Source organism: Bos indicus, chromosome 26, assembly GCF_029378745.1.
Source record: "Bos indicus isolate NIAB-ARS_2022 breed Sahiwal x Tharparkar chromosome 26, NIAB-ARS_B.indTharparkar_mat_pri_1.0, whole genome shotgun sequence".
Lineage (NCBI taxonomy): Eukaryota > Metazoa > Chordata > Mammalia > Artiodactyla > Bovidae > Bos > Bos indicus.
Window position 1 is genome coordinate 43,548,964 of NC_091785.1, and position 23,101 is coordinate 43,572,064.

The window sequence follows — 23,101 nt, forward strand, 5'->3', positions numbered from 1 at the left end:
GCCAGATGGAGAGTGGGCAGGGACCTCCCCGGACCCCGCAGTGGGCCGTCGCAGGCTGGCCGGAAGGTCTGCTCTGGTGGAAAGAAGCGGGAGGTGCAGCAGGCCCAGCTGGTGCTGCTGGCAAAGGCTTCCGGCAGCCCAGTGTTCAGGGCCCTGGTGACGTCAGCACATGCTAGGGCTCCTCTTGGGCCCCCTGTGCCCCTCCCCCCCGAAGAGCTGGGAGGCTGGGCGCTACCCCATTTCATGGCTGGATTTCAGACCCCGGAGTCTGGCCCAGGGGTGCCTGGCGCAGGGCTTGTGCACGGTGCAGCTGCCAGACCTCAGCCGGGAAGCCAGACCCCCTTCTCAAGTGGCAAAAGCCCTTCTGTTGGTGCTCCCTGACACCGAGCTCCTGCCCGTTCATCTGGGCACATGGGGAGCTGGGCCGGGTTCCTCCCAGAATCAACGTGGCTGCCCCTTGATGTGTGAGAATGATGGTATTTTTATTTTTTTCCTTCTTCTTCCTTCCTTCTTCCCTCCCTCATCCTTTCTCTTTCTCCCTCTCCCCGCCGCCTCCCTCCTTTCCTTTCTTTTTTTTTTTAAATGACTGTATTTCTCTGCTGCAGACTGCCCCTGCTCTGCGCATGGGCTCCCACGTGACCCTATGATAAAATAGCAAGTCCTTAGAACAAATAGGCCCTTTGCACATTTCAATTTTCCCAATGTGTGCAGTCCGTCTCCGTGGCTTTCCAAAAGGGAAGCAGCCACAGATCTCAACGTCAGACAGTGGCTGGCGCTGCCATGGAGCCCCGCCACGTAACAAAGATCTGGAGGCCGGGAGATTGGGCAACCGGGAATCCTGTTCTCTGAGGATCTCCACTGGGCGCTGCTGCCCGGGTTTCAGTTCATACTGACTGCCCCCCAGGGTGCTGCGGGGGTCCTTTCCTTCTCTTGGAAACCGGAACCACAAAGATTCATTTATCTGCAGCTGTGGCCATTTTTGATGGAAAGAGGGGCTTCTCTCCACCAGGTAGTGGTGGAGAGTTGAGTTGTGGCCCCCGGGGTGGGGGCGCAGAGCAGGCAGTGTGGGTCAGGGAGGCGGGAATGTGGGGAACATGCTCTTCCCCTCCCCTCCTTCCATCCCCTCCTGGTGTGTTTCTCCTGTCTCACGTCAGCGCTCCAGGCCACTGGATGTGGAGATGGTCCCTGGCAGAGACTTCAGCCCGGGGTGGGCCTGTGGACCTCACACAGCTCTTGTGAAGACCAGCCCAGTTCAGTTCAGTTCAGTTCAGTCGCTCAGTCGTGTCCGACTCTTTGCAGCCCCATGAACCGCAGCACGCCAGGCCTCCCTGTCCGCCACCAGCTCCCAGAGTTCACCCATACCCATGTCCATCGAGTCGGTGATGCCATCCAACCATCTCATCCTCTGTCGTCCTCTTCTCCTGCCCTCAATCTTTCCCAGCATCAGGGTCTTTTCAAATGAGTCAGTTTTTCGCATCAGGTGGCCAAAGTATTGGAGTTTCAGCTTCAACATCAGTCCTTCCAATGAACACCCAGGACTGATCTCCTTTCGGATGGACTGGTTGGATCTCCTTGCAGTCCAAGGGACTTTCAAGAGTCTTCTCCAACACCACAGTTCAAAAGCATCAATTCTTGGGCACTCAGCTTTCTTTATAGTCCAACTTTCACATCCATACATGACTACTGGAAAAACCATGGCCTTGACTAGGAGGACCTTTGTTGACAAATTAATGTCTTAGCTTTTTAATATGGTGTCTAGGTTGGTCATAACTTTCCTTCCAAGGAGTAAGCATCTTCTAATTTCATGGCTGCAATCACCATCTGCAGTGATTTTGGAGCCCAGAAAAATAAAGTCAGTCACTGTTTCCATTGTTTCCCCATCTATTTGCCATGAAGTGATGGGACTGGATGCCATGATCTTCGTTTTCTGAATGTTGAGCTTTAAACCAACTTTTTCACTCTCCTCTTTCATTTTCATCAAGAGGCCTTTTAGTTCTTCTTCGCTTTCTGTCATAAGGGTGGTGTCATCTGCATATCTGAGGTTATTGATATTTCTCTTGGCAATCTTGATTCCAGCTTGTACTTCATCCAGCCCAACGTTTCTCATGATGTACTCTGCATATAAGTTAAATAAGCAGGGAGACAATATACAGCCTGGATGTACTCCTTTCCCGATTGGAACCAATCTGTTGTTCCGTGAAGACCAGCCTAGGGGCATGTAAATTAAAGGACATGGACCCTGCTTTCTCTGTGGTCGGGATATGTCACCATCCTCTACCCTCGTTTGTCACTTCAAGTTCGACCTGCCAGCCTGCAGCCTTCCCTACCCGCTCAGGAGCCCACCCAGCTTGAGGCCTCCTCTCCTTCACCATCCTGTGAGGGGTCCCTCTCCTCGGGGTGGTAATAAGGTTTGGCATCACCATCAGCCTGGCCTTTCAGACCCCACCTCACCCCACCCCCGTCAGTAGGACCCAGCCCTTGCTCCTGGGAGGCCCAGGTGTAGCAGCAGCAGACGGGAGGGCCTGCCAGCAGCAGGGGCCTCTCTGCTTGGTGATGGGGCGGCTGGAGCATGGTGGGGGCAGGACCTGCCTGCTCTGGGCAGTGGGGGCAGGGAGCGGGGGCAGGGAACGAGATCGGGAGCCTGTCTGCTAGCCACTTACTGGCCGGCGTTCTCCGCACACACTGAGCGAGCTTTGACCGTGGGCCAGGCCCAAGCCGGCACCTCGAAGATCTCCCTGTAGCTTCAGCACATGAGGCTGTTATCATCCCATCTTCTGGATGAAGAAACTGAGCCCCAGGGAGAAGAAATAGCTTGTGGAAGTGCCACAGCCCATAGTCATCAGGCCCTGGAATACCTCCTGGTTGCTCCTTGACCTCCTGGCCTCCCGCTCAGTATTAGAGCGTCTTTCATATGCATTTGTCCTGTGGCTGCAGGAAGGCACGAGTTGCCCTGCGTCTCGTCCTGCTGTCTACCCATGTGGACTCACGAGGGTCCACTGTTCTCTCCCTAACCCTAACCCTAACAGACGCTGAAGCAGTGCTCCCCACGGGCAGGATTGGCAGTGAGCCCTCCTGAGGTTCTCTGGGTGCTAGAATGACTTGGTTCCATTAGAATTTGGATCACTTAAGTGCTTCTCACAGAAAAGCACTGCTGTGTTTCAAGAGCTGTGAAAGCCAAGTGGGACAGACTCTGCCTGGGAGGGGACAGAAGTCTGGGGGGCCTTCCTGGAGGAAGGGACAAACGAACCAGGCTCTGAAGGATACGTAGGATTTACCATAGGGAGTGGGTGATGGCAAAGACTCAGGGTGATGGCAAAGACTCAGGGTGATGTGAGGGCCTTTGGGGTCAGATGATGTTGAGAGGTGGCTGGGGCGGGGTGGGGACAGAGCTTGGAGGGGCCTTCCCCAGGCCCTGTCCAGCTCCTCTGTGGTGAGCCCAGAGGGCATGAGGTGGTGGAGCTGTGCCAAGGTCAGCCAGGATGTCCAGTAATCGTCCCAGCACTCTACCTGCTCCTGAGCGATAATGAGAGGGTTTCCATTATTTTCGGGTGAGCGCCCCTGGCAGATGCCGACAGCTAGCAGATGTGTGAGGTCCAAGGTGATTTGCAAGGGACCCGCTCATGTGATGCTCAGTAATGGCATCATGCGACGCTGTCACTCAGAGCTTGTCCCAGCCTCCGGGAGGAGGTAAAGGTCAGTTCAAAGAGCCGGTGCGCCCACGGGAAGCAGGGGCAAGTCCCCACCCACTCCGGGAGGGGTCCAGGGAGGCACAGGGGACTGAGAACGTGGCCGCGGTCTCAGAGGGGACGTCCGGCCGGAGCCCTGCTCTGGCTGCCAGGGCCCTGCGGTACGCCCTCTGTCCCCAGGGTTCCACGCCCTCTGTCCCCAGGTCCCCCTCTGTTGGGGGACGGGAAGGCCTGGCCTGTCCTGGAGCCGGGCCCAGCCCAATGCCGACGTCCCTGGGGCTCGCTGCCCTTGGGAGGCCCATGGCAGGCTCTGCCACAGCCCTGAAGCCACGCCTGGCTCCCTCTCTCCTGACATTGGGTTCGTGTGTTCCAGGCCATTCAAGGCTGAATCTGATATTAAGCAGTGACCCCTCCAAGAGACGCCAAGGCTTTGGCTCCTCCACTGTCTTAGTCTGCCGGAACAGAGTACCACAAGCTGGGGGGCTCAGTGACAGAGGTTTATCTGCCCCTAGTCCTGAAGTCTGGGTGTCCGAGATCGAGGTGCCCTAGGGTGGGTTTTTTGGGGGGAGCCCTCTTCTCGGCTTGCTAGGCGGCCCTCTTCGACTGTGCCCTGATGTGGCCTCCTCTCTGTGGTCGCAGAGGGATCCCTGGCGTCTCTGGCTGTGATTCTGTCCTGTCCCGGCCCCACCCTTTCATCCTCTCCTGACCTTCATTTCCCTCCCGAGGGGGTCAGCCTATGAGATGAGGGGCGGGACACAGTTGAGCCAAGAGCGGCTCACACGCTGTGTGACCTTCTTGGGTCTCTGCCTCCCGGAGCTCCTGTTTTCTCATCCCTGGGACAGGCTCCTGGTTCTCGTCTCCATAGCTCACAGACTCAATTTGGCAGGTGCTTAATGCCTTGTGTGCTCCAGGCTCCTGGCCCTGGGGGTGCATGTGGGGGACACAGGGTATCCAAAGGGGGCTCTGCCCTCAAGGGGTGAGGATGACATCGGATCACAGATACCGACCCCCAAGGCAAAGCTGAATGTAATGTATTCATCCTTTACTATTTTTAATAATAATAATGAATAATGCTTTAGGGCTTCTTTGATGGTTCAGTGGTAGAAAAAGAAAAATCTACCTACAATGCAGAAGACACAGGAGATGATGGTTCGATCCCTGGGTCGCGAAGATCCCCTGGAGGAGAAAATGGCAACCCACGCAGGTATTCTTGCCTGGAGAATCCCACGGACAGAGGAGCCTGGCAGGCTACAGTCCGAAGGGTTGCAAAGAGTCAGACAGGACCGAGCATGTACGCATCCATCCAACCAGTACTTTTTTACTTTTAGTAATTAAGGAAAATAAAGAGACGACTTGGGGCTCATGCCAGAAAGCGAAAAGAGTGTGTGGTCAGGGACATGAATGGATAGACCCGTGGTGAGGGGCCTTCCCCAAGCATTGCCCACTGCTGTCCAGGGGCTGATTCAGTCCTAAAACTAGTAATTTTATTTTATTTTTAATTGGAGGATAATTACTTTACAATATCATGTTGGTTTCTGCCATACAACAGCATGAGTCAGCCACAGGTGTACATATGTCCCCTCCCTCTTCTACCTCCCTCCCACCCCACCCCACCCCACCCCTCTAGGTGGTCACAGAGCCCCAGTTTGAGTTCCCTGGGTCATACAGCAAATTCCCACTGGCTATCTGTTTAACATATGGTAGTCTATGGGGTCACACAGAGTCGGACACGACTGAAGCAACTTAGCAGCAGCAGCAGCAGTATAGAGGTTTCCATGTTGCTTTCTCCATTTGAGTACTTTTGATTTTAAAGCACTGTGTCTCCGGTAAACGTACGTTGTGTGTCGGTGGAGAACAATGTCTGCGGTGAGTTCTGTTGTTTACCTGTGTTTCATGAGCATCGGAGCTGTTTGGAATAGCAGCTGCGAGGTCCTGTCATCTCACCGTCACACCGATTGCTCACTGTTCTGAGAAGGTCACATCATAATCCATTAGCAATAATTAGTCCCCCGGCACCCGCTGCCTTCTTCCCTCAACTGCTCCATTAACTTGGGTGCGGATCGCACATCCCAAGCGCCAATCCGTGGAAGATCTGTCCGTAATATACAAGGTGATGCTATTAGTTACAATATATTAACTGCCTAATTTAAAAATACAAAAGCTGTCTTTATGAAGGGCAATTAACCACTAAGCGTAATTGATAATTCATAACCCCCTGATTAGGAAAGACAAATACTGAGAAAGGACTGAATCACCTGGGCTGCTGGTTGCACGACATTGTCAGCCTCTCCGTCTGCGTTTGTTCGCCCTGTTGTCAGTAGGGCTTGACGTTTCTTCCCAGGTCTCACCTGTCGGCTGCGGCGCCTGGGGGGTCTGGAGGCTCACCGTCACGTGAGAGTGCGTGTCTTCACCACCGAGTGGGGTGCAGTGAAGGGGGTGCAGGCTCGGGGCCCCCTCAGGGGAAGTAGCAGGCGTGGTCCTAAGGCACGGTGCCTCTCATCAGCTGTCATCTGGACTTGCCATCACTCAGTCACTCAGCAAACGCTTGTCAGGAGCCTGCCGTGGGCCCCGCCATCAGACCTCGTTCCTGACCTCATGGAGCATGCGAGTCTGGGAGAGAGACGCTGAACAAGTGCAGACATGAGATGATTGGAGATACGGGTTAGTGTCAGAAAGAAAAGCAGCCTAGAGACAGAGTGGGCAGCGTCACCCAGATGGTCGGAGAAGGTGACGTTGGACAGACCCTTCACATTTTCCCTAGGGTTTCTCGAACCTACTGACTTGCAGCCTGGTGACTTCCATGGCCCTCCCACGCCATGGCCCGGAGTGCATCCAGGGAGGGCCCTGTGTGCTCCGGACCAGGCCAGGTAGCCGGCCCGCTGGCCCCCTTGCTATTGCAGGGCCCCCCTTCCTTCTGGGGGTCCCTGTTCCTTTGTCTCCTTGCTTCCCTTCCAGTCTCAGCTCCAGAGCTGTCTCCTCCCCGGGGAGGCCTCCTGTCCTGCCCACGCTGCCTGGCCGTCCTGTCTCCTCACCTCTTTGGTCCTTCCCGTCACCTCTCGTCCTGATCCCAGCGCCCCTCCTCTGTGCGGTCTCCCACCTTACGCACCGACTGAGGGTCCGGGGTCAGAGAGCCCGCCTGTGGGCACTGCGGCGTGTCCGTGTGCCAGTCAGTAGGTGCTCAGTCGCTGTTGGCAGAAGGGTTCAGTGTTATTTCCCTGGCTTCTCTCTGGGCATCGGCTTTTGTGACTTGGCCTTCACAGAGCCTGCCTGGGTACAGTGGGGCTGCAGGGCCTCCCGTGAGCCCGGACAGGCTGTCGGAGCTGCTGACGCCGCGGGCATCCCCGGCTCCTGTCCCGTTAGCTTGCCCGTGCACCCGATGCCTCCGTCTGGCCGACCTGTCTTCAGTGACAGCGGCGAGACAGCACACTTCAGGCGTGGTCCCCGGCTTTTGCGTTTTGGAGAAATGTGGATATTCAGGGGTCAGCTCAGGTGCTCAGTGGAGATGCTCACTGTGGTGGGAGGGCCCGGAGGGGTGGCTGGGACGCTCAGAGGGGACCTCCACCAGGCTGAGCGGCGTGGTGCGGTGAGGTGCGGGGAGGTGTAGAGTGGGTCCCGGGAGGCGGGCGGATTAGCACGTGTGAAGAGGCGGTGTGTCCCAGGTGGAAGGGCATGGCCGTGAGCCAGGCAGAAGCAGAGGTCACGTGGGAACTCGGGGCGTCTCAGGTGTGCCGAGCTCAGCGAGGATGAGAAGGGTCTTCTCCAGCTCAGAAACCCCAGGGTCCGGTGAGGCTGTCGAGGCCCAGTTCAGGAGCCCGTGGAGACCCGGCTTGCTCTGGACTGTTCCCCTGGAGAAGAAGCACCCATCCACGCCCCTCCCCGGGCGGCCGGGCTGCCTGCTGACAGCCCCCTCCCCGGCCTGTCTCCCCTCTGCAGGCTGAAACGGTCCCGGCTGAAGGTGAGATTTTGCACCAATGAGTCGCAGAAGTCGCGGGCGGACCTGGTGGGGCTGCTGCGACGGCTGGGCTTTGACGTCTCCGAGGGCGAGGTGACCGCCCCAGCCCCTGCTGCCTGCCTGATCCTGAAGCAGCGAGGCCTGCGGCCACACCTGCTCGTCCACGATGGTAGGCCCCCCTTGGGCCCCTGCGGGGGTGAAGGCGCCCCCTTTCCAGCTGGGGGCTGGGGAGGACACAGAGGGAGCACCTGGCCCTTGTTAGACCTGTGGGCCTTGATGCTGGGACCCTGGCCCCATCCATCCTGGCATCATCCTGGGCCCAGGGGTCGGGGTGGTGGTGGGTGGTGGTCAGAGGCAGGGTCCATATGGCTCCTTGGAGGCAGGAAAACCCTGAGTCTGTTTTCTGTGATCCAGGACGGAGCAAGGTGGCAGGAAATTGTCAAGGGGGGCAAGATTTTAGCCTCTGGGGTCTGTGTCTGTGTGTGAGAGAGAGACAGACAGACAAATAGAACAGATGCAAAGTTAGGTCTGTAGGTTTCGGAACCGTATTTGTAAAAACCAGCCCCACGCGCTGGCTAATGGCACAGGTTTACTTGCTAACATCAGTCTGAAGGAAGGACAGAGTCCCTTTGACCCTCAGCTGGGAGTTTTGCTGAAATGAAGAAGAAAGAACAGTATTACCTGGCACCTTCTGAATATTTAAAAAGAAGAGACAGTACATGCTTCAGAATTCAGGACACTTTTCTGTCGTTGTCTCCCTGCTTCCTTCCTCTGCGCTTGGCGTTGTTATTTACAAACCTGCGGCAGAGGCAAGCACGCTTTTCTACCCCTGGACAGGGTAGGGGACTCCCAGAAATGGAGAGAGCTCCTGAAGGTCTGGAGGCCGAGTCCACAGCTCTGGCGCCAGTTGAGGGCGACATGCCCAGGCTTTGGAAACTGTTTTTCTCGAAATGCTTCCTCTGTGATCTGGGATCCTTGCCACTGTCTTTAGAACAGGTCCTTAAAGTAACAGAAAGATTTAAATGCCAGTGTCTTTAGAACAGGTCCTTAAAGTAACAGATTTAAGAGAGAAAAACCTCCCGTCCCCGGGGCAGGGGCAGAGGGAGGGGTCCGGGTGGACCTACCAGAGATGAGAGGGAAACTCAGCGTTCCCCTTGAAGACATCGTTCATCAGTGAGTCCAACAGGCAGATGTTGGAGCTCGAGAAGCTGTGGGGGAAGCCAGGCACCCTTCGTCACCTGTACTCTTGCATCTGTGTTTTGCATATGTGTCCCTGTCTTTTCAAGACCTTGAATCGTTTTCAGGTTTTATTGTCGATGAATTCCACATCCCCCTCCTCAACTTTTTGTTATGAGGATTTTCAAATAGACAGCAAAGCTGAAAGAATTTTATTTGGAATATTTGTTTGCCCTTCACCTTGACTTTACCAATGACATTTTGCCATGTTTTCTTCGTTAGACATCTCCCCATCCCTCCATCCAACTATCCACCTTTATCTTTCTGATGCATCTCAAAGTCACTTGCAGACTTTGGTGGTGGTGGTTATTCCTAAGTCGTTCAGTTGTGTCCAACTCTTTGTGACCCCATGGACTGTAGCCTGCTCGGCTCCTCTGTCCGTGGGATTTCCCAGGCAAGAACACTGGAGTGGATTGCTATGCCCTCCTCCAGGGGATCTTCCCGACCCAGGCATCGAACCCTTCTCTCCCTCTTTTCAGGAGTCCGCTCGGAATTTGATCAGATCGACACGTCCAACCCAAACTGTGTCGTAATTGCAGATGCCGGAGAAGGCTTTTCTTATCAAAACATGAATAAAGCTTTCCAGGTGCTCATGGAGCTGGAAAACCCTGTGCTCTTCTCACTGGGAAAAGGGTAAGTCGGCTGGAGGGGAGTCGTTTCCGGCCACTCTGGGCGATGCTCCGTGGGTCTCTCTGAGTTAAGGAATCAGCAGAGAAGCTGGGAAGGGTGGGCATGGGGTGGACGCAGTGCGGCTCCTTCTTCCTTCCCTCTCCTTTTCTTGCTTTTTCCCCATCATTTTGTCATCTCTGTCTTTTGATAATTTTTGAGCAGAGACCTGGTCTTCAGCTGGTTGGTTAGGCTTCCCCGTGACCACAAGGCTGGGAGTGGCCAGGGGCAGGTCACTGCAGAGGAGACCCCTGGAGATCAGGGTGGCCGTCCCGAGTTTCCGTCATTGTCACAGGACACAGCACAGCGCTGATGGGTTGTGCCAAGGAGATGGACGCCCGAGCAGTGAAAATAGGCTTGAGGGCCTGTGGGCGCTTGTCTGGGCCCCACATCTCTGGTCTCGGAGCAGCCTGTCAGCTTCTAATTTTGTCACCAACATGTTTATCCGAGTCTGCAGCCTGGGCCTCACCATCTCTTTCAAAACACTGTGTTGATTATTTCTCTTAACTTCTTTTATCACCAAGAACAACACATCTTCATTGAAGAAAAACTGTTGCATACAGATGAGTGGAAAGAGGAAAAGAGCCTTTTCAGTCCCACTTCAGGAGAGAACAGCAGTCAGCATTTTTGTGTGTGTCCTTCCCAGCAGTTTTCTGTGCAGAAATCATTACGCGTGGTGTGTTCACAGCGTCAGTATCTAACTCAACCTAGTTCTGCCTCGAGGTTTTAGTGGTTCGCCGAATATTTTGTGAACCACTTTGCATACAATAGGGCTTCCTTTGTGGCTCAGGGGGTAAAGAATCCGCCTGCAATGCGGGAGCCCCAGGTTCAGTCCCTGGGTTGGGAAGATCCCCTGGAGGAGGGAATGGCAGTCCACTCCAGTACTCTTGCCTGGAGAATCCTGTGGACAGAGGAGCCTGGAGGGCTACAGTCTACGGGTCGCAAAGAGGCAGACATAACTCAGTGACTAACACTTCCATGTGAGAAGTAGACGTCTCTGCAGCGAGGTTATTCCTGTTAAATTTTTTTACAGGCTCTCTGTAGTTGTAGGTTGTTTCTGATTTTCTCCCTGAGTAAGGCTGTGATCAGCCTCTTTCTGGGATTTTGGGTGAGGTGTGTTTTTTGAGGTTCTTGGTGTGCGTTGCCAAGTTGCTTTCCAGAAAGCGATGCAGGTTTCTTCTGTCCCCCGTGGAAGCAGTACTAGGGTTTTAGAGTCACAGGGTGCTGTGGAACCCGACCCCAGCGTTACGCGCAGGGCAGGAATTCTGTGGCCGTCTCTGGAGTAGCCTTTCCCAGCTTAGGTGCTGCTGGTGACTGGGGACTTCCTACCTCTGCCTGCTGAACAGGGGTGGCTATTCCAGTAGACATGAGGGGGCCTTTTTATCTGGCTGCTGGCCATTGCTAAGCCCTCTGTGTAGTTCACCGTGTTTAGTTCTGACCCCGACACTGTGAGCTGTGGGCAGCATCATTGCCATTGTGCAGATGGGTGTATAAAGGCACATGGAGGTGAGGTAGGCCACGGTCACCCCATCGGTCAGCACAGGGGTGGCCAGGAGCGCTCCCAGAGCCTGAGCTCTGTCACTTTTCGGCTCCGTTCTGGAGCAGGTTTTGGGTCCACACAAGATCTTAAGCTTTTTTGAGGTCGTTTTAAAAATTGGAAGACTTTACGTAAAATAACTGGATTTCTGGATTCTCTTGAAACATCAGAAGATCTGAGGGTACTCGCCCCACATTCCCGAATGCGCTGCCACTTGGTGGAGCCACTGGCCCCTCAGCTCTGGTGCTGCGGAGACCCCACCTCGACCTCCTGCCCATCTCCAGTCTTCAGGTCGGCTGACGTTCATCTTGTACCAAGAGAAATATTGTACATCTTGTACAGTAGAGAAATACTTCTTCATGGCTGTGCTTCTTTTAAAATACGCAAGTGAAAGAGATGTAAAGAAAGAGAAGATACGTTTCTCTTGTTGCTGTTGTTCAGTTGCTAAGTCCTGTCCAGCTCTTTGCAACCCACGGACTGCAGCATACCAGGCTTCCTTGTCCTTCATTATCTCCCAGAGTTTTGCTCAAACTCATGTCCATCGAGTCGGTGATGCCATCTAACCATCTCGTCCTCTGTTGTCCCCTTCTCCTCCTGTCTTCAGTCTTTCTCAGCATCAGGGTCTTTTCCAATGAGTCAGTTCTTCGCATCAGGTGGCCAAAGTATTAGAGCTTCAGCTTCAGCATTAGTCCTTCCAATGAATATTCAGGACTGATCTCCTTTAGGATGGACTGGTTGGATCTCCTTACAATCCAAGGGACTCCCAAGAGTCTTTTCTAACACCACAGTTCGAAAGCATCAATTCTTCGGCACTCAGTCTTCTTTATGGTCCAACACTCACATCCATACATGACCACTGGAAAGAACATAGCTTTGCCTAGACGGACCTTTGTCTTGCTGCAAATATTCCAGTGTGTTTATCATGCAAAAAATTGTATCCTGTGTTAGTCAGTGGTCTCCAGAGAAACAGAACCAACTGGGTGTGGTGATGTATATACAGACAGTTCTTGACTTAGCAGTGGTTCAAATGATAACTTTCAATTTGGTTATGGTATGAAAGCTATGCATGTTCAGAAAAACGACTTCTAATTTTGAATTCTGATCCTTTCCCACATGCAGTGCAGTCCTCTCTTGTGATGCAGGCAGATGCTGGGCACTGGCCGCTCCCGGGCAGCCACATGATCACGGGGGTCAACAGCTAATACGTGTACGAACATTCTGTACCCAGACCACCATTCTGAGTTTCACTTTCAGTAACAAATTACATGAGATATTCAGTGCTTTATTATAAAATAGACTTTGTGTCAGATGATTCTGCCCAACTATAGGCTAATATCAGTGTTCTGAGCACATTTAAAGTAGGCTGGGCTTATTAAATGTATTTTTTTAAAAAATGCATTTTTGACTTAATGATATTTTCAGCTTGTGATGCGTTTATCAGAACATAACCCTGTCATAGGTTGAGGAAGATGGGTATATAAAGAGAAATTGATTGTGGAGGCTAGGTTTTTCCTGCATAGGCCAGCAGGCTGGAGACTTAGGGAAGAGTTGCCGTCTGAGTGCCAAGGTTATCCGCCAGCAGGTTCCAGGTTCCTTCTTGTTTGAAGAGGTCAGACTTTGTTTTGGTTGGGCCTTCAACTAATTGGACGAGGCCCACCACATTATGGAGGGCAATCTGCTTTACTGAGTCTACTGATTTAAATGTGAATGTCATCCGAGAAACATCTTCTCAGAAGCATCCAGGATACCATTAGACCAAATATCTGGGCAGCCTGGCCCAGCCAAGTTGACATAAAATTAGCTGCCACAGTTCCTTGCTGGTCTTACCTTCTGCGGTTTCAGTTCAGTTCAGTTCAGTTACTTACTTGTGTCTGACTCTTTGCGACCCCATGAATCACAGCACGCCAGGGCTCCCTGTCCATCACCAACTCCTGGAGTTCGCTCAGACTCATGTTCTTCAAGTCAGTGATGCCATCCAGCCATCTCATCCTCTGTTGTCCCCTTCTCCTCCTGCCCCCAATCCCTCCCAGCATCAGACTCTTTTCCAATGAGTCAACTCTTCACATGAGGTGGCCAAAGTACTGGAGTTTCAGCTTTAGTATCATTCCTTCCAAAGAAATCCCAGGGCTGATCTCCTTCAGAATGGACTGGTTGGATCTCCTTGCAGTCCAAGGGACTCTCAAGAGTCTTCTCCAACACCACAGTTCAAAAGCATCAATTCTTTGGCGCTCAGCTTTCTTCACAGTCCAACTCTCACATGACCACTGGAAAAACCATAGCCTTGACTAGACAGACCTTTGTTGACAAAGTAATATCTCTGCTATCTAGGTTGGTCATAACTTTTCTTCCAAGGAGTAAGCGTCTTTTAATTTCATGGCTGCAGTCACCATCTGCAGTGATTTTGGAGCCCAGAAAAATAAAGTCTGACACTGTTTCCACTGTTTCCCCATCTATTTCCCATGAAGTGATGGGACCAGATGCCATGATCTTCGTTTTCTGAATGTTGAGTTTTAAGCCAACTTTTTCACTCTCATCTTTCACCTTCATCAAGAGGCTTTTTTTAGTTCCTCTTTGCATAAGGGTGGTGTCATCTGCATATCTGAGGTTATTGATATTTCTCCCGGCAATCTTGATTCCAGCTTGTGCTTCTTCCAGCCCAGCATTTCTCATGATGTATTCTGTATATAAGTTAAATAAGCAGGGTGACAATATACAGCCTTGATGTACTCCTTTTCCTGTTTGGAAGCAGTCTGTTGTTCATGTCCAGTTCTAACTATTGCTTCCTGACCTGCATACAGATTTCTCAAGAGGCAAGTCAGGTGGTCTGGTATTCCCATCTCTGTGGTTTAGGTCACTGCAAACCACAGAAGCTGGCCAGCTTGACTCTTTTACATTCCTGCCTTGGTCCTGTAGGCTTCCCTAAAGTTACCAACTCCTCGCTAAAGAACAGCACAATTAAGAAGTTTTGTTATTACTCATTTATGTTAAAACTTTTTTCTTCAAAATTATCTTTTAATTATTAAAAATTATTTTTCCAGAGCAGGGATAGTAGTTAAAATAGGTATGTGGTTGAAAAAGAAAAAAAAATATATGGAATCAGTTTCTTTTAGTTTTGTAGTTTTGTACTTCTTAATAAATTCAGTAGTAGGCAAAGATGTGTTTTCCAAGTAAGCAGCTAGTGAGGAGGTCACTAGCTGATGGGGTTCTGACGTGGGCTGTGGGTTGGGTGCTCAGAAGTCGGAGAAAGGAGCCGGCAGCTTCTGGGCTTAGGTCGTCGCCCCTTGGGACAGCCCAAGGACGCAGGAAGCTGTCACACCCAGGTGAGGGTCACCGGGGTGAGGGGCCATCCTTCACCTGAGTGGGGCCGCGAGGTGCCCCCAAGGAGGCAGGGTGGTGGATTCACTGGGGCAGAATGTCCTCGTCCTGAAAACGGAGTGATTTACATTTGGCATCTGTTTGGACCGAGAGTGGGAATTGCCTTTGTAATTTCTTCTGTCATGCCTCCGTCAGAAAATTAAGCTGTTTACGCGACAGACTATGGAAGGTTAATGGCTCTTGTGGGCAAGGTCAGGTGGTCATTTTGAAGGGAGGCTGTGCTGAATACTCGGAAGGGAGGGCAGAGGAATAAAGCGTAAAATCTGTCTGACTGCTGCTCTCCGGCTTTTTCCTGTCTTTCTGGAATCCACAGTTTCTCCTTTGTGGCTGGAGTACTCAGGTTCAAGCCTGACCTGCTGTGGCTTTTATTATGCTAGTAACAGAAGATAAATATATCAAATCTCTTGTGTTTGGGGAATAAGAAAAATTAACTTGGGTACTAGTATTTACTGTATCCCTAAAAATGTTTTGGGCCAACAGATGGCCTTCTCAAGTCGCCTTTTTGTTTTCCTGGATGAATAAGAAATAAAGACAAGTTCTCGGCCCTTTGAAAGCAAGTCCACATTTAGTATAAAAAGAAATATTAAGGTTTCTAGATTTATGCAAGTCAGTTTTTTTCTTTAGGTTCTAAAAATCAGTGTGGCAAAGAGAGGGTTTTGATTGGATCTTTTCGGCCGCATGTTCCGATTCTTCTTCCCACTGGGACTAAATTTAAACTGAAGAAGGTACAGTACCTGTCACTCTGGAAGGAAGACTCGGGGAGGGTGCTTCGGGCAGAAGCGATGCGGCGTGGGTGTCCTTGGGAGGCCCTTCCACAGTGCGCCTCCCACCTCCTGCAGCCGGCTCAGAGCTGAGCCTGTCCTGGGCCAGAGGCTCCTAGAATCCTCAGCTCCAGACAGAGCCGTGTGTGCTGCAACAGAGCGGCCTTGTTTCATAATTTTTTCCTTGGCGCCTGGGTCGTCTTCTCCTGTGCTGGCTGCATTCTTTCCTCGGTTCTGTCCTCGGTGCCCCCGCTGTCTTCAACGTGTCCCGCCCTTAGCCTCCCCACCCCCCAGCTCCCTTCCCTCTCACCCTGGCTGGGCATTTCCTGGAGTGTAGGGAACAAGAGGGGTGGACAAGGGGGTGCCTCTGGGCATCTGATGGACTCCCGTGCGCCTGGAGTGGCATCTGGCACTCAGGGTCCTCAGGAAGGTACCAAGTCTGAGAGCACCCGGATCTAGACCCCTCCACTCGTCCCCCTTGACCTTCAGGCCTCAGCTTTGATGCCTCCTCCTCTGGGACGCCTCCCTGCTGCCCCCTCCCCAGCATGCCTGGCCCTCCCCACGCAGAGTGCGCAGAGCACCGGGTTCCGCTTGCCGTCACCCAGGTCCTGTTCTTTCATATTTGTCTGTGGACCTGTCCGCTTCCTCACCAGACAGGGAGTCCCTGGGGAGCAGCCTGGGTCTGAGAGTGTCCCCTGCAAAGGGGTGTGGGACAGCTTCGTCCTACTTTTGGGGGACTGAATTAGCGGATGCCAGCGGGCCCCCGAGAGAGCCCAGGCCCCAGCACCCGGTGTCTGGGGTTGCTTGATGTTTCTCTGGAGCTTGGCCCCTCCTCTGCCTCTTGGCCACATTTGGCTTTACTTGGCCAGTCCTTCAAACCCTGGACCCGACTGAGGGAATCATCATACCCAAATAGTTTATTGTGGAACTGGGGAAAAATAAAAGCAAACGCTGTTTTGAGGCTGTTTAAATGCAGGATAGATGTCTGGAGTCCAGACTTAAGACCAAGACAGTTAGGAACCTCTAAGCCTATGTTTTGGGGTCACGCTTTTAAAAGGGGGGCTCCCTTGGTGGCTCAGACAGTAAAGAATCTGCCTGCAGATGCAGGAGACCTGGGTTCGGTCCCTGGGTTGGGAAGATCCCCTGAAGAAGGGAATGGCAACCCACTCCAGTATTTTTGCCTGGAGAATTCCATGGACAAAGGAGCCTGGCAGGCTACAGTCCATGGGATCGTGAAGAGTCAGACACGACTGAACGACTGACACTTTCACTTTCCTTAAAAAGGGGATCGTTGGCGTCCCCAGCTCCATAAGCAGCGGTGGCTCTCTCCTGGCTCCCAGGCACCTTCCTGCATGTGTGCGGCTTCCCAGCCGGGCCACGTCCTCCCGGCACAACCCCTAGTGTGCAGAGCCTTGGACGCTGACCGAGAGGCCCGGGTTGACTTGGAGACTGGGTCCGTTCGTGATGGAAGAGGCCCTCGCGGCTTTAGCAGTTTGGCTCTGATCTGCCTGGCCCGAGTCAGTGGCAGGGGACCAGCCCTTGCCAAGGCCGAGAGTTTGGCTGCAGCCCAGCCTGCGTCCGGACAGAAGCTTCCGGGGCAGGCAGTGAGGATGCAGAAAGGGTGCGCGCTTCTCCCACCTGAGGGGCCGGGTGATCGCTGCGGGCGGCCAGGCTCTTGCAGCCTTGGAGGCCTCAGGTGGGGCCCAGAAGGGCAGGCAGAGTCCCTGGATGCTTCAGAGCTAGAGGAAGGAAGCTGCTAGAAGCAGCTTCCGGGAGCTCGGTCCCACCATTTCCAGTAGACACAGGACAGGGTCCGGCCCCACAAACTGGAAAGACCTGCGTTCATTCTTTCTTCCCTGGCTCATATCTTATTGCCCATCTCAGTCTGGGTAGCTACATTTTTGGAGTGGTTTCTTCACCCCAGGCATCACATTAGGAACTTTGTCTGCATTGTTTTGCTCAAGCCTCACAGCAGCCCACGAGGGTAGGCATTGGACCTTCTTTTGACCCATTTTACAGAATGGGAAACTGAGGCCCAGAGGGCGTACGCAACCCAGAGTCCCACAGTTAAAAGCAAGTCAGAAGAGGGTTTGAACCCTGAAGTCAGCAGGCTTCACTAGTCTTCTCTTTACTTTTCCACACATGCTGCTTACTTTTGTCATTCTTTTAGATTCCACGTGTAAGTGATACCGTATGGCGTTTGTCTCTCTGTCTGACTTCCTTTACTTGGTGTGATGATCTCTAGGTCCGTGCATGCTGCTGCAAATGACTTTCTTTCTTTATGGCTAAGTAATACCCCACCGTGTGTGTGTGTCACGCCTTTCTCCATTCATCTGTCCAAGGGCATTTGGGTCACGCGCATATTGTCTCATGTCTCCCAGATTCGACGGTCGTGGGAAGGGGGAAGGGTAACTGGTGTGATGGGTCTCAATCTCTTCAGAGCCGCACAGAGCAAACCACCTTCTCCCCACTTTGTAGTCAAATAGCTGTGCTTCGAGAGAGCTGGGCTTGGTCACCGTGTGCCCCGAGGGGACTGCGTGTGGCCTGGGCACGGTGCTCACAGGAGGGAAGACGTGAGACCGTCTTGGGAGGCGCTGCCGGGAGCCAAGCCGTCTCAGCCTCCAGCGAGACGGGGAAGAAACAGTTGTCGTCTCACGGAAGCATCTGGCGCCCGTGAGGCCTGGCGCCTCTCCTGACCCTCCGGCTGCTAGGAGATGCTGTGGGACTAATGGAGTTTTCTTCTCCAGGCAGCAGTTAGGGGTTAATTATGAGCAATTAGGGGTTCGCCACATGCTCTGTGGACCGGCTGCCCTTTCCCAGAACATAGGTCACTTGTGTTTCTCTGTGTTAGCAACTGGACCCAGCTGCCCCCGGGGTCCCTCGTTCATCACTGTGGTGGGGTGCCCACACGGCTGGCAGCAGGGGGCCATTCTGACTGAGAGCTGCCGGCCCCCCATCTCTCCCCTCCTCTTCCTCCCCCCGCCCCGCCCCGGAGTGCTGGCCACTGCTGGGCTCTGTCGTGCTGACCCCCGTCCGTCACTCTCAGCGTGGCGTCTGCCCTCACCCTGGTCCGTGACAGCCCTCTTGGGCCAGCCCAGAACCAGGACAGGGCGGTTTTTCCCTTGGCACTTCCCAGGTCCCTGGGCTCAGCTCACCCTGTTCCCCTTGGCTCTTTTCTAGACGCTACTACAAGGAGACCTCTGGCCTGATGCTGGACGTCGGTCCCTACATGAAGGCGCTTGAGGTACCTGCCTGGGTCCCCCTGACCTTATTCCAGTCTCAGGGCCTTCTGGGATGTCCTGGTCTTCCGGAGAAGACGGGGCGCTCGGAGTCCCAAGTGCCTTTGTTTTCCAAGTTGGACGCCGTGTTCGCGGCTTCAAGCCTGGCCCTCCACCTCCTCTGGAGCTTGGCCCCTCAGCTGCGCTGGTCGTCCCCCTGCTCCCTGTTGCTCCCTCCCCGTCCGCCTCCCAGGACCCTGACCCCGCACTCCCGGCCTCTGCCCCGCTGGCCCTTCCGGCGTGCTCTGCGCCTCTCCTCCGGGTTCTTGACTCCTTAAGATCCCTGTGCACCCGCCTCGTCCTTTGCCCTGCTTTTCTGCAGCACCTCAGACTCCGTGTGTGCTAGCTGGACTCCTTCCCAGTCCCCTCCTCCAGTTTCCAGGGCCAGGCTCAGCTGGGCTCCCTGCCCAGGTCAGCCCCGGGTCACTGCCACCTTGGCACCTGCCTACCTGCACTCAGGTGGGAGGGCTGGGGCCCTGGGCCTTTTATCTGCTGGAGGAGGGCCTGAGACAGAGCTGGGGGAGGGAGAAGGGAAGGGAGGAGAAGCGGGAATGCAGAGGAGAGCCCCTAATGCCCCGGAGGTCGTCTGGCCCTCGGGCAGGTGGCAGGGGCCTGGTAGGGGTGCCCCCAGCACCCTGGGCAGCCTGGCTGTGGCGCTCACCCACAAGGCGTGCCTCTGGGCCGCGTGTCTTGACCCTTGGAGGCCCCTGGGTGCACAATGGGGCCTTTTCTGTTTGATTCCCCAGGGGAGGATTTCACCAGGCCAGGGTTCCCCCCTACCATCCCTTGGTCCCCAGCCCACGCCGTGTCCTTCTCTCTCCCACAGTATGCCTGTGGTATCGAAGCCGAGGTGGTGGGAAAGCCTTCCCCCGAGTTTTTCAAGTCTGCCCTGCAAGAGATGGGGGTGGAAGCCCACGAGGTAAGCCGGCTCCCCACGAAGTGTGTATGTGGAGGCAGCTGTCGGGGGAGGCCAGAGTGCTCCCTGGGGGCAGCCTGGGTGCGTGAGATGAATCTGGGGGCTCAGGCAGCCAAGCTGCTATCCCGCTCCCTCCTCCATCCCCAGGCATGAGAGCTGATCTGACTGGGAAGATGGGGCAAGACAGCCAAGGAGGCCCACTGAACATTCTCAACCTATCAAATCAGTATCAGTGTAAGGGTTCAGTCCCTGAGTTGGGAGGATCCCCTGGAGAAGGAAATGGCAACCCATTCCAGGATTCTTGCCTGGGAAATCCCAAGGACAGAGGAGCCTGGTGGGCTACAGTCCACAGGGTCGCAAAGAGTCGGACAGGACTTCGCGACTAAACAAGAGTGAGAAAGAGAAATGCTTGTAGCTTTTCCTAAGATTTTTGCTGCCTCTTTGGAAGAATTGGAATTGACAAGTCTGGTCAGTGTACTGAAACTACTTCATTGGAAAGACAATGTCCAGCAAGATGAAAAGAATATGCAGGAATAAAATCATGCACCTGGCCACCCTTACATTACAGCTTGTTTTTCTGACCACACCAGTCAGCGTGCGGGATCTTAGTCCTCCGACCAGGAATCGAACCCATGCTACCTGCGTTGGGAGTGCAGAGTCTTAACCCCTGGACCACCAGCGAAGTCCCACATTATGACTGCTTTTGACACATACATCTCCGAAGGAAAAAAAAAAAAGCAGTTATGATTTTAGTGTCCTCCCGCCCCGCTTCCCAGGTAGAGTGAGCCGGTCCCCTCCGGCCGGTGGGGTCCTGACAGCATCGTTGAAGAAACAGCGGGTATGCGTCTGCAGGTGGCCAGGGGCTCCTGCTGTCTGTTTTGGACAGGGCACCACGGGACCGTGTCAGCATCCTAAGGCAAGGCTGGTGCCCCCAGGGTCCCCTTGCTGCCTCCTCCCTGTTGGACCGGAATTTCCCACACGTGCTCCAGTCTAGAGCGCTGGTCTCTCACAATGCTTAGAAAAAGAGCACACAGCCGTGAAGTCTGGAAACCCCGCACCCAAACCGCGCCTGGAAGTCAGAAAGCGCAGGTCTCGGGGGTCCTTCACGGGCAGTACCCTGTGAGGCTGGTAGAGCAGGAATTTATTTCACTCGTTCAAAACACAAGTTTTGAAGGTGACAGGAATAAATAACCTGGTTTACACGACTTCAGTTCATCGTGACAAATGTTAAAATTCGTTTTCTTGTGGCAAATTTCAAACATGCACAAAAGCAGAAAGACACAGTGATTCTCCTCATCTGTCTATCACGCAGATGCAACATTTAAAAGATTATATCATATTCCCTTCTTCTATCCCTTTTTGTTCTTTTTGGAAATTTACTTTTTTTTTTTTTTTTTGCTGCTGTATTATAAAGCAAATCCCATACTTAATGTTACAGCCTTTCAGATTGTAGTATGCCTTTCAAAAAGAGATGGTTGTTTTTGACCTGATTGCAGTGCATTAAGACATTTACCAGTAATGAAAAAGCACAAAAAGGTGTTCAGCATCATCTCTCATTCAGGAAATGCAAATCAAAACCACAGTGAGATCCCGCCTCACACCCGCTTGGACCACCATAATAGTTTTAAAAGGAAAATAACAAGCGTTGGGAGGATGTCAAGTCAAGTCAATCCTAAAGGAAATCAGTCCTGAATGTTCATTGGAAGGACTGATGCTGAAGCTGAAACTCCAATACTTTGGCCACCTGATGCAAAGAACTGACTCATTGGAAAAGACCCTGATGCTAGGAAAGGTTGAAGGCGGGAGGAGAAGGGGACGACAGAGGATGGCATGGTTGGATGGCATCACCGACTCAATGGACATGAGTTTGAGTAAGCTCCGGGAGTTGGTGATGGACAGGGAAGCCTGGTGTGCTGCAGTCCATGGGGTCACAAAGAGTTGGTCACAACTGAGTGACTGAACTGAACTGGGAGGATGTGGAGAAATTGGAACCCTAATATAGGAATACTGGTACAGATGTAAAGTGGAGAACCCATTCTGAAAAACAGCCATTATGGAAAGCAGTTCCATGGTAAGCTGAATGTGGAATTATTGTATGACCCCAGCAATTCCACTCCTAGGTATATATCCAAAAGAATTGAAAACCAATGTTCAAAGAAAAACTTACACGTGAATGTTCATAGCAGCGCTGTTCACAGTGGCCAAATGTGGAAATAATGCATGTGTTCATCAACAAATGACTGGGTGAAGGAAATGTGGTCTGTTGTCCCAGTGGAATATATCAGCAGTAAAAAGAATGAAATAATGAAAAATACTGCTGCATGGATGAACCTTGAAAACATTATGGTAAGTGAAAAAGGCCAGTCACGAAAGGCCACAATGTATATATTTAATATTTATATACTACATGCAGTGTCCAGACTTGCTGTTTAGTCGCTAAGTTGTATCCGACTCTTTGCAACCCCAGTTCAGTTCAGTCGTTCAGTCCTATCCGACTCTTTGAGACCCATGAATTGCAGCACCCCAGGCCTCCCTGTCCATCACCAACTCCCAGAGTTCACTCAAACTCACGTCCATCGAGTCAGTGATGCCATCCAGCCATCTCATCCTCTGTCGTCCCCTTTTCCTCCTGCCCCCAAACCCTCCCAGCATCAGAGTCTTTTCCAGTGAGTCAACTCTTTGCATGAGGTGGCCAAAGTATTGGAGTTTCAGCTTCAGCATCATGCTTCCCAAAAAACACCCAGGACTGATCTCCTTTAGAATGGACTGTTTGGATCTCCCTGCAGTCCAAGGAACTCTCAAGAGTCTTCTCCAACACCACAATTCAAAAGCATCAATTCTTTGGCGCTCAGCTTTCTTCAAGGACTGCAGAAAGCCAGGCTCCTCTCTGTGAGGGATTTCTCAGGCAAGAATACTGGAGTTGGGTTGCCATTTCCTTCTCCAGGGGATCTTCCTGACCCAGGGGTCGAACCCAGGTCTCCTACATTGGCAGGCAGATTCTTTACTGCTGAATCACCAGGGAAGTCCAATATCCAGAATAGGCAAATCCATAGAGACATAAAATATTCATAGATTAGTGGTTGCCAGGGGCTGGGAGTGTGGAGGAATGGGGAGTGAGTGCCAGTGGGTATGAAGTCTCCTTTTGGGGTGATAAAAATGTCTGGAACTCAGAGGTGGTGATGGTTTTACAACACTGTGAGTGTACTTTAATGCCCCTGATTTGTACACTTTAAAATGGCTACATTGGTAACTTTTATGTTATTTTTTCATGTTGAAAAAAAGCCATACCTAAAAGAAAAAAACCCCTCCCCAAGAAAATCAGTAGTAATTCCTTAGTATTATCTAATACCAGCTCATATTTAAATTTCCCTGGCTGTCTCAGAAATGTCTTTTATGTAGATTTCTTTGAATTGACTCCAAATAAGGTTGTCTTGTCTTTTAAACCAGTCTCTTTTTAACTTTCTTTCATGGAACGTTTCAAATATCTGTTGACATTGAGAGAGGAACATAATGAGACCCCAGGTATCCATCAGCAATTATCAGCTAATAAGCACTTTAAAAAACTGTGTTTAACTGTTCATTCTGAAGCAATTTCCCACACAGAGAGAGGTTGCAAAAATAGTGCAGAGAATTCCCATGTGTCCTTAGAGCGTCCCCAAAGGCTAACATCTGTAACGAGAACCGGACAATTATA

At 52.5% G+C, this 23,101-nt stretch overlaps 1 protein-coding gene across 5 annotated transcripts in view; it reads left to right on the plus strand.

Annotated features, from left to right (window-relative positions):
• LHPP (phospholysine phosphohistidine inorganic pyrophosphate phosphatase) overlaps positions 1 to 23,101 on the plus strand; it is a 127,896-nt gene that overhangs the window by 9,171 nt on the left and 95,624 nt on the right. For all 5 annotated transcript variants that reach the window (XR_011564324.1, XM_070781054.1, XM_070781057.1 and 2 more), the window contains exons 2-5: positions 7,620 to 7,807; positions 9,354 to 9,507; positions 18,394 to 18,457; positions 19,318 to 19,410. Coding sequence is in view for 4 of the 5 variants with exons in the window: in XM_070781054.1 (XP_070637155.1) it covers positions 7,620 to 7,807; positions 9,354 to 9,507; positions 18,394 to 18,457; positions 19,318 to 19,410 (499 nt within the window). In the remaining variant the exon portion in view is untranslated. The remainder of the gene's footprint in view (positions 1 to 7,619; positions 7,808 to 9,353; positions 9,508 to 18,393; positions 18,458 to 19,317; positions 19,411 to 23,101) is intronic.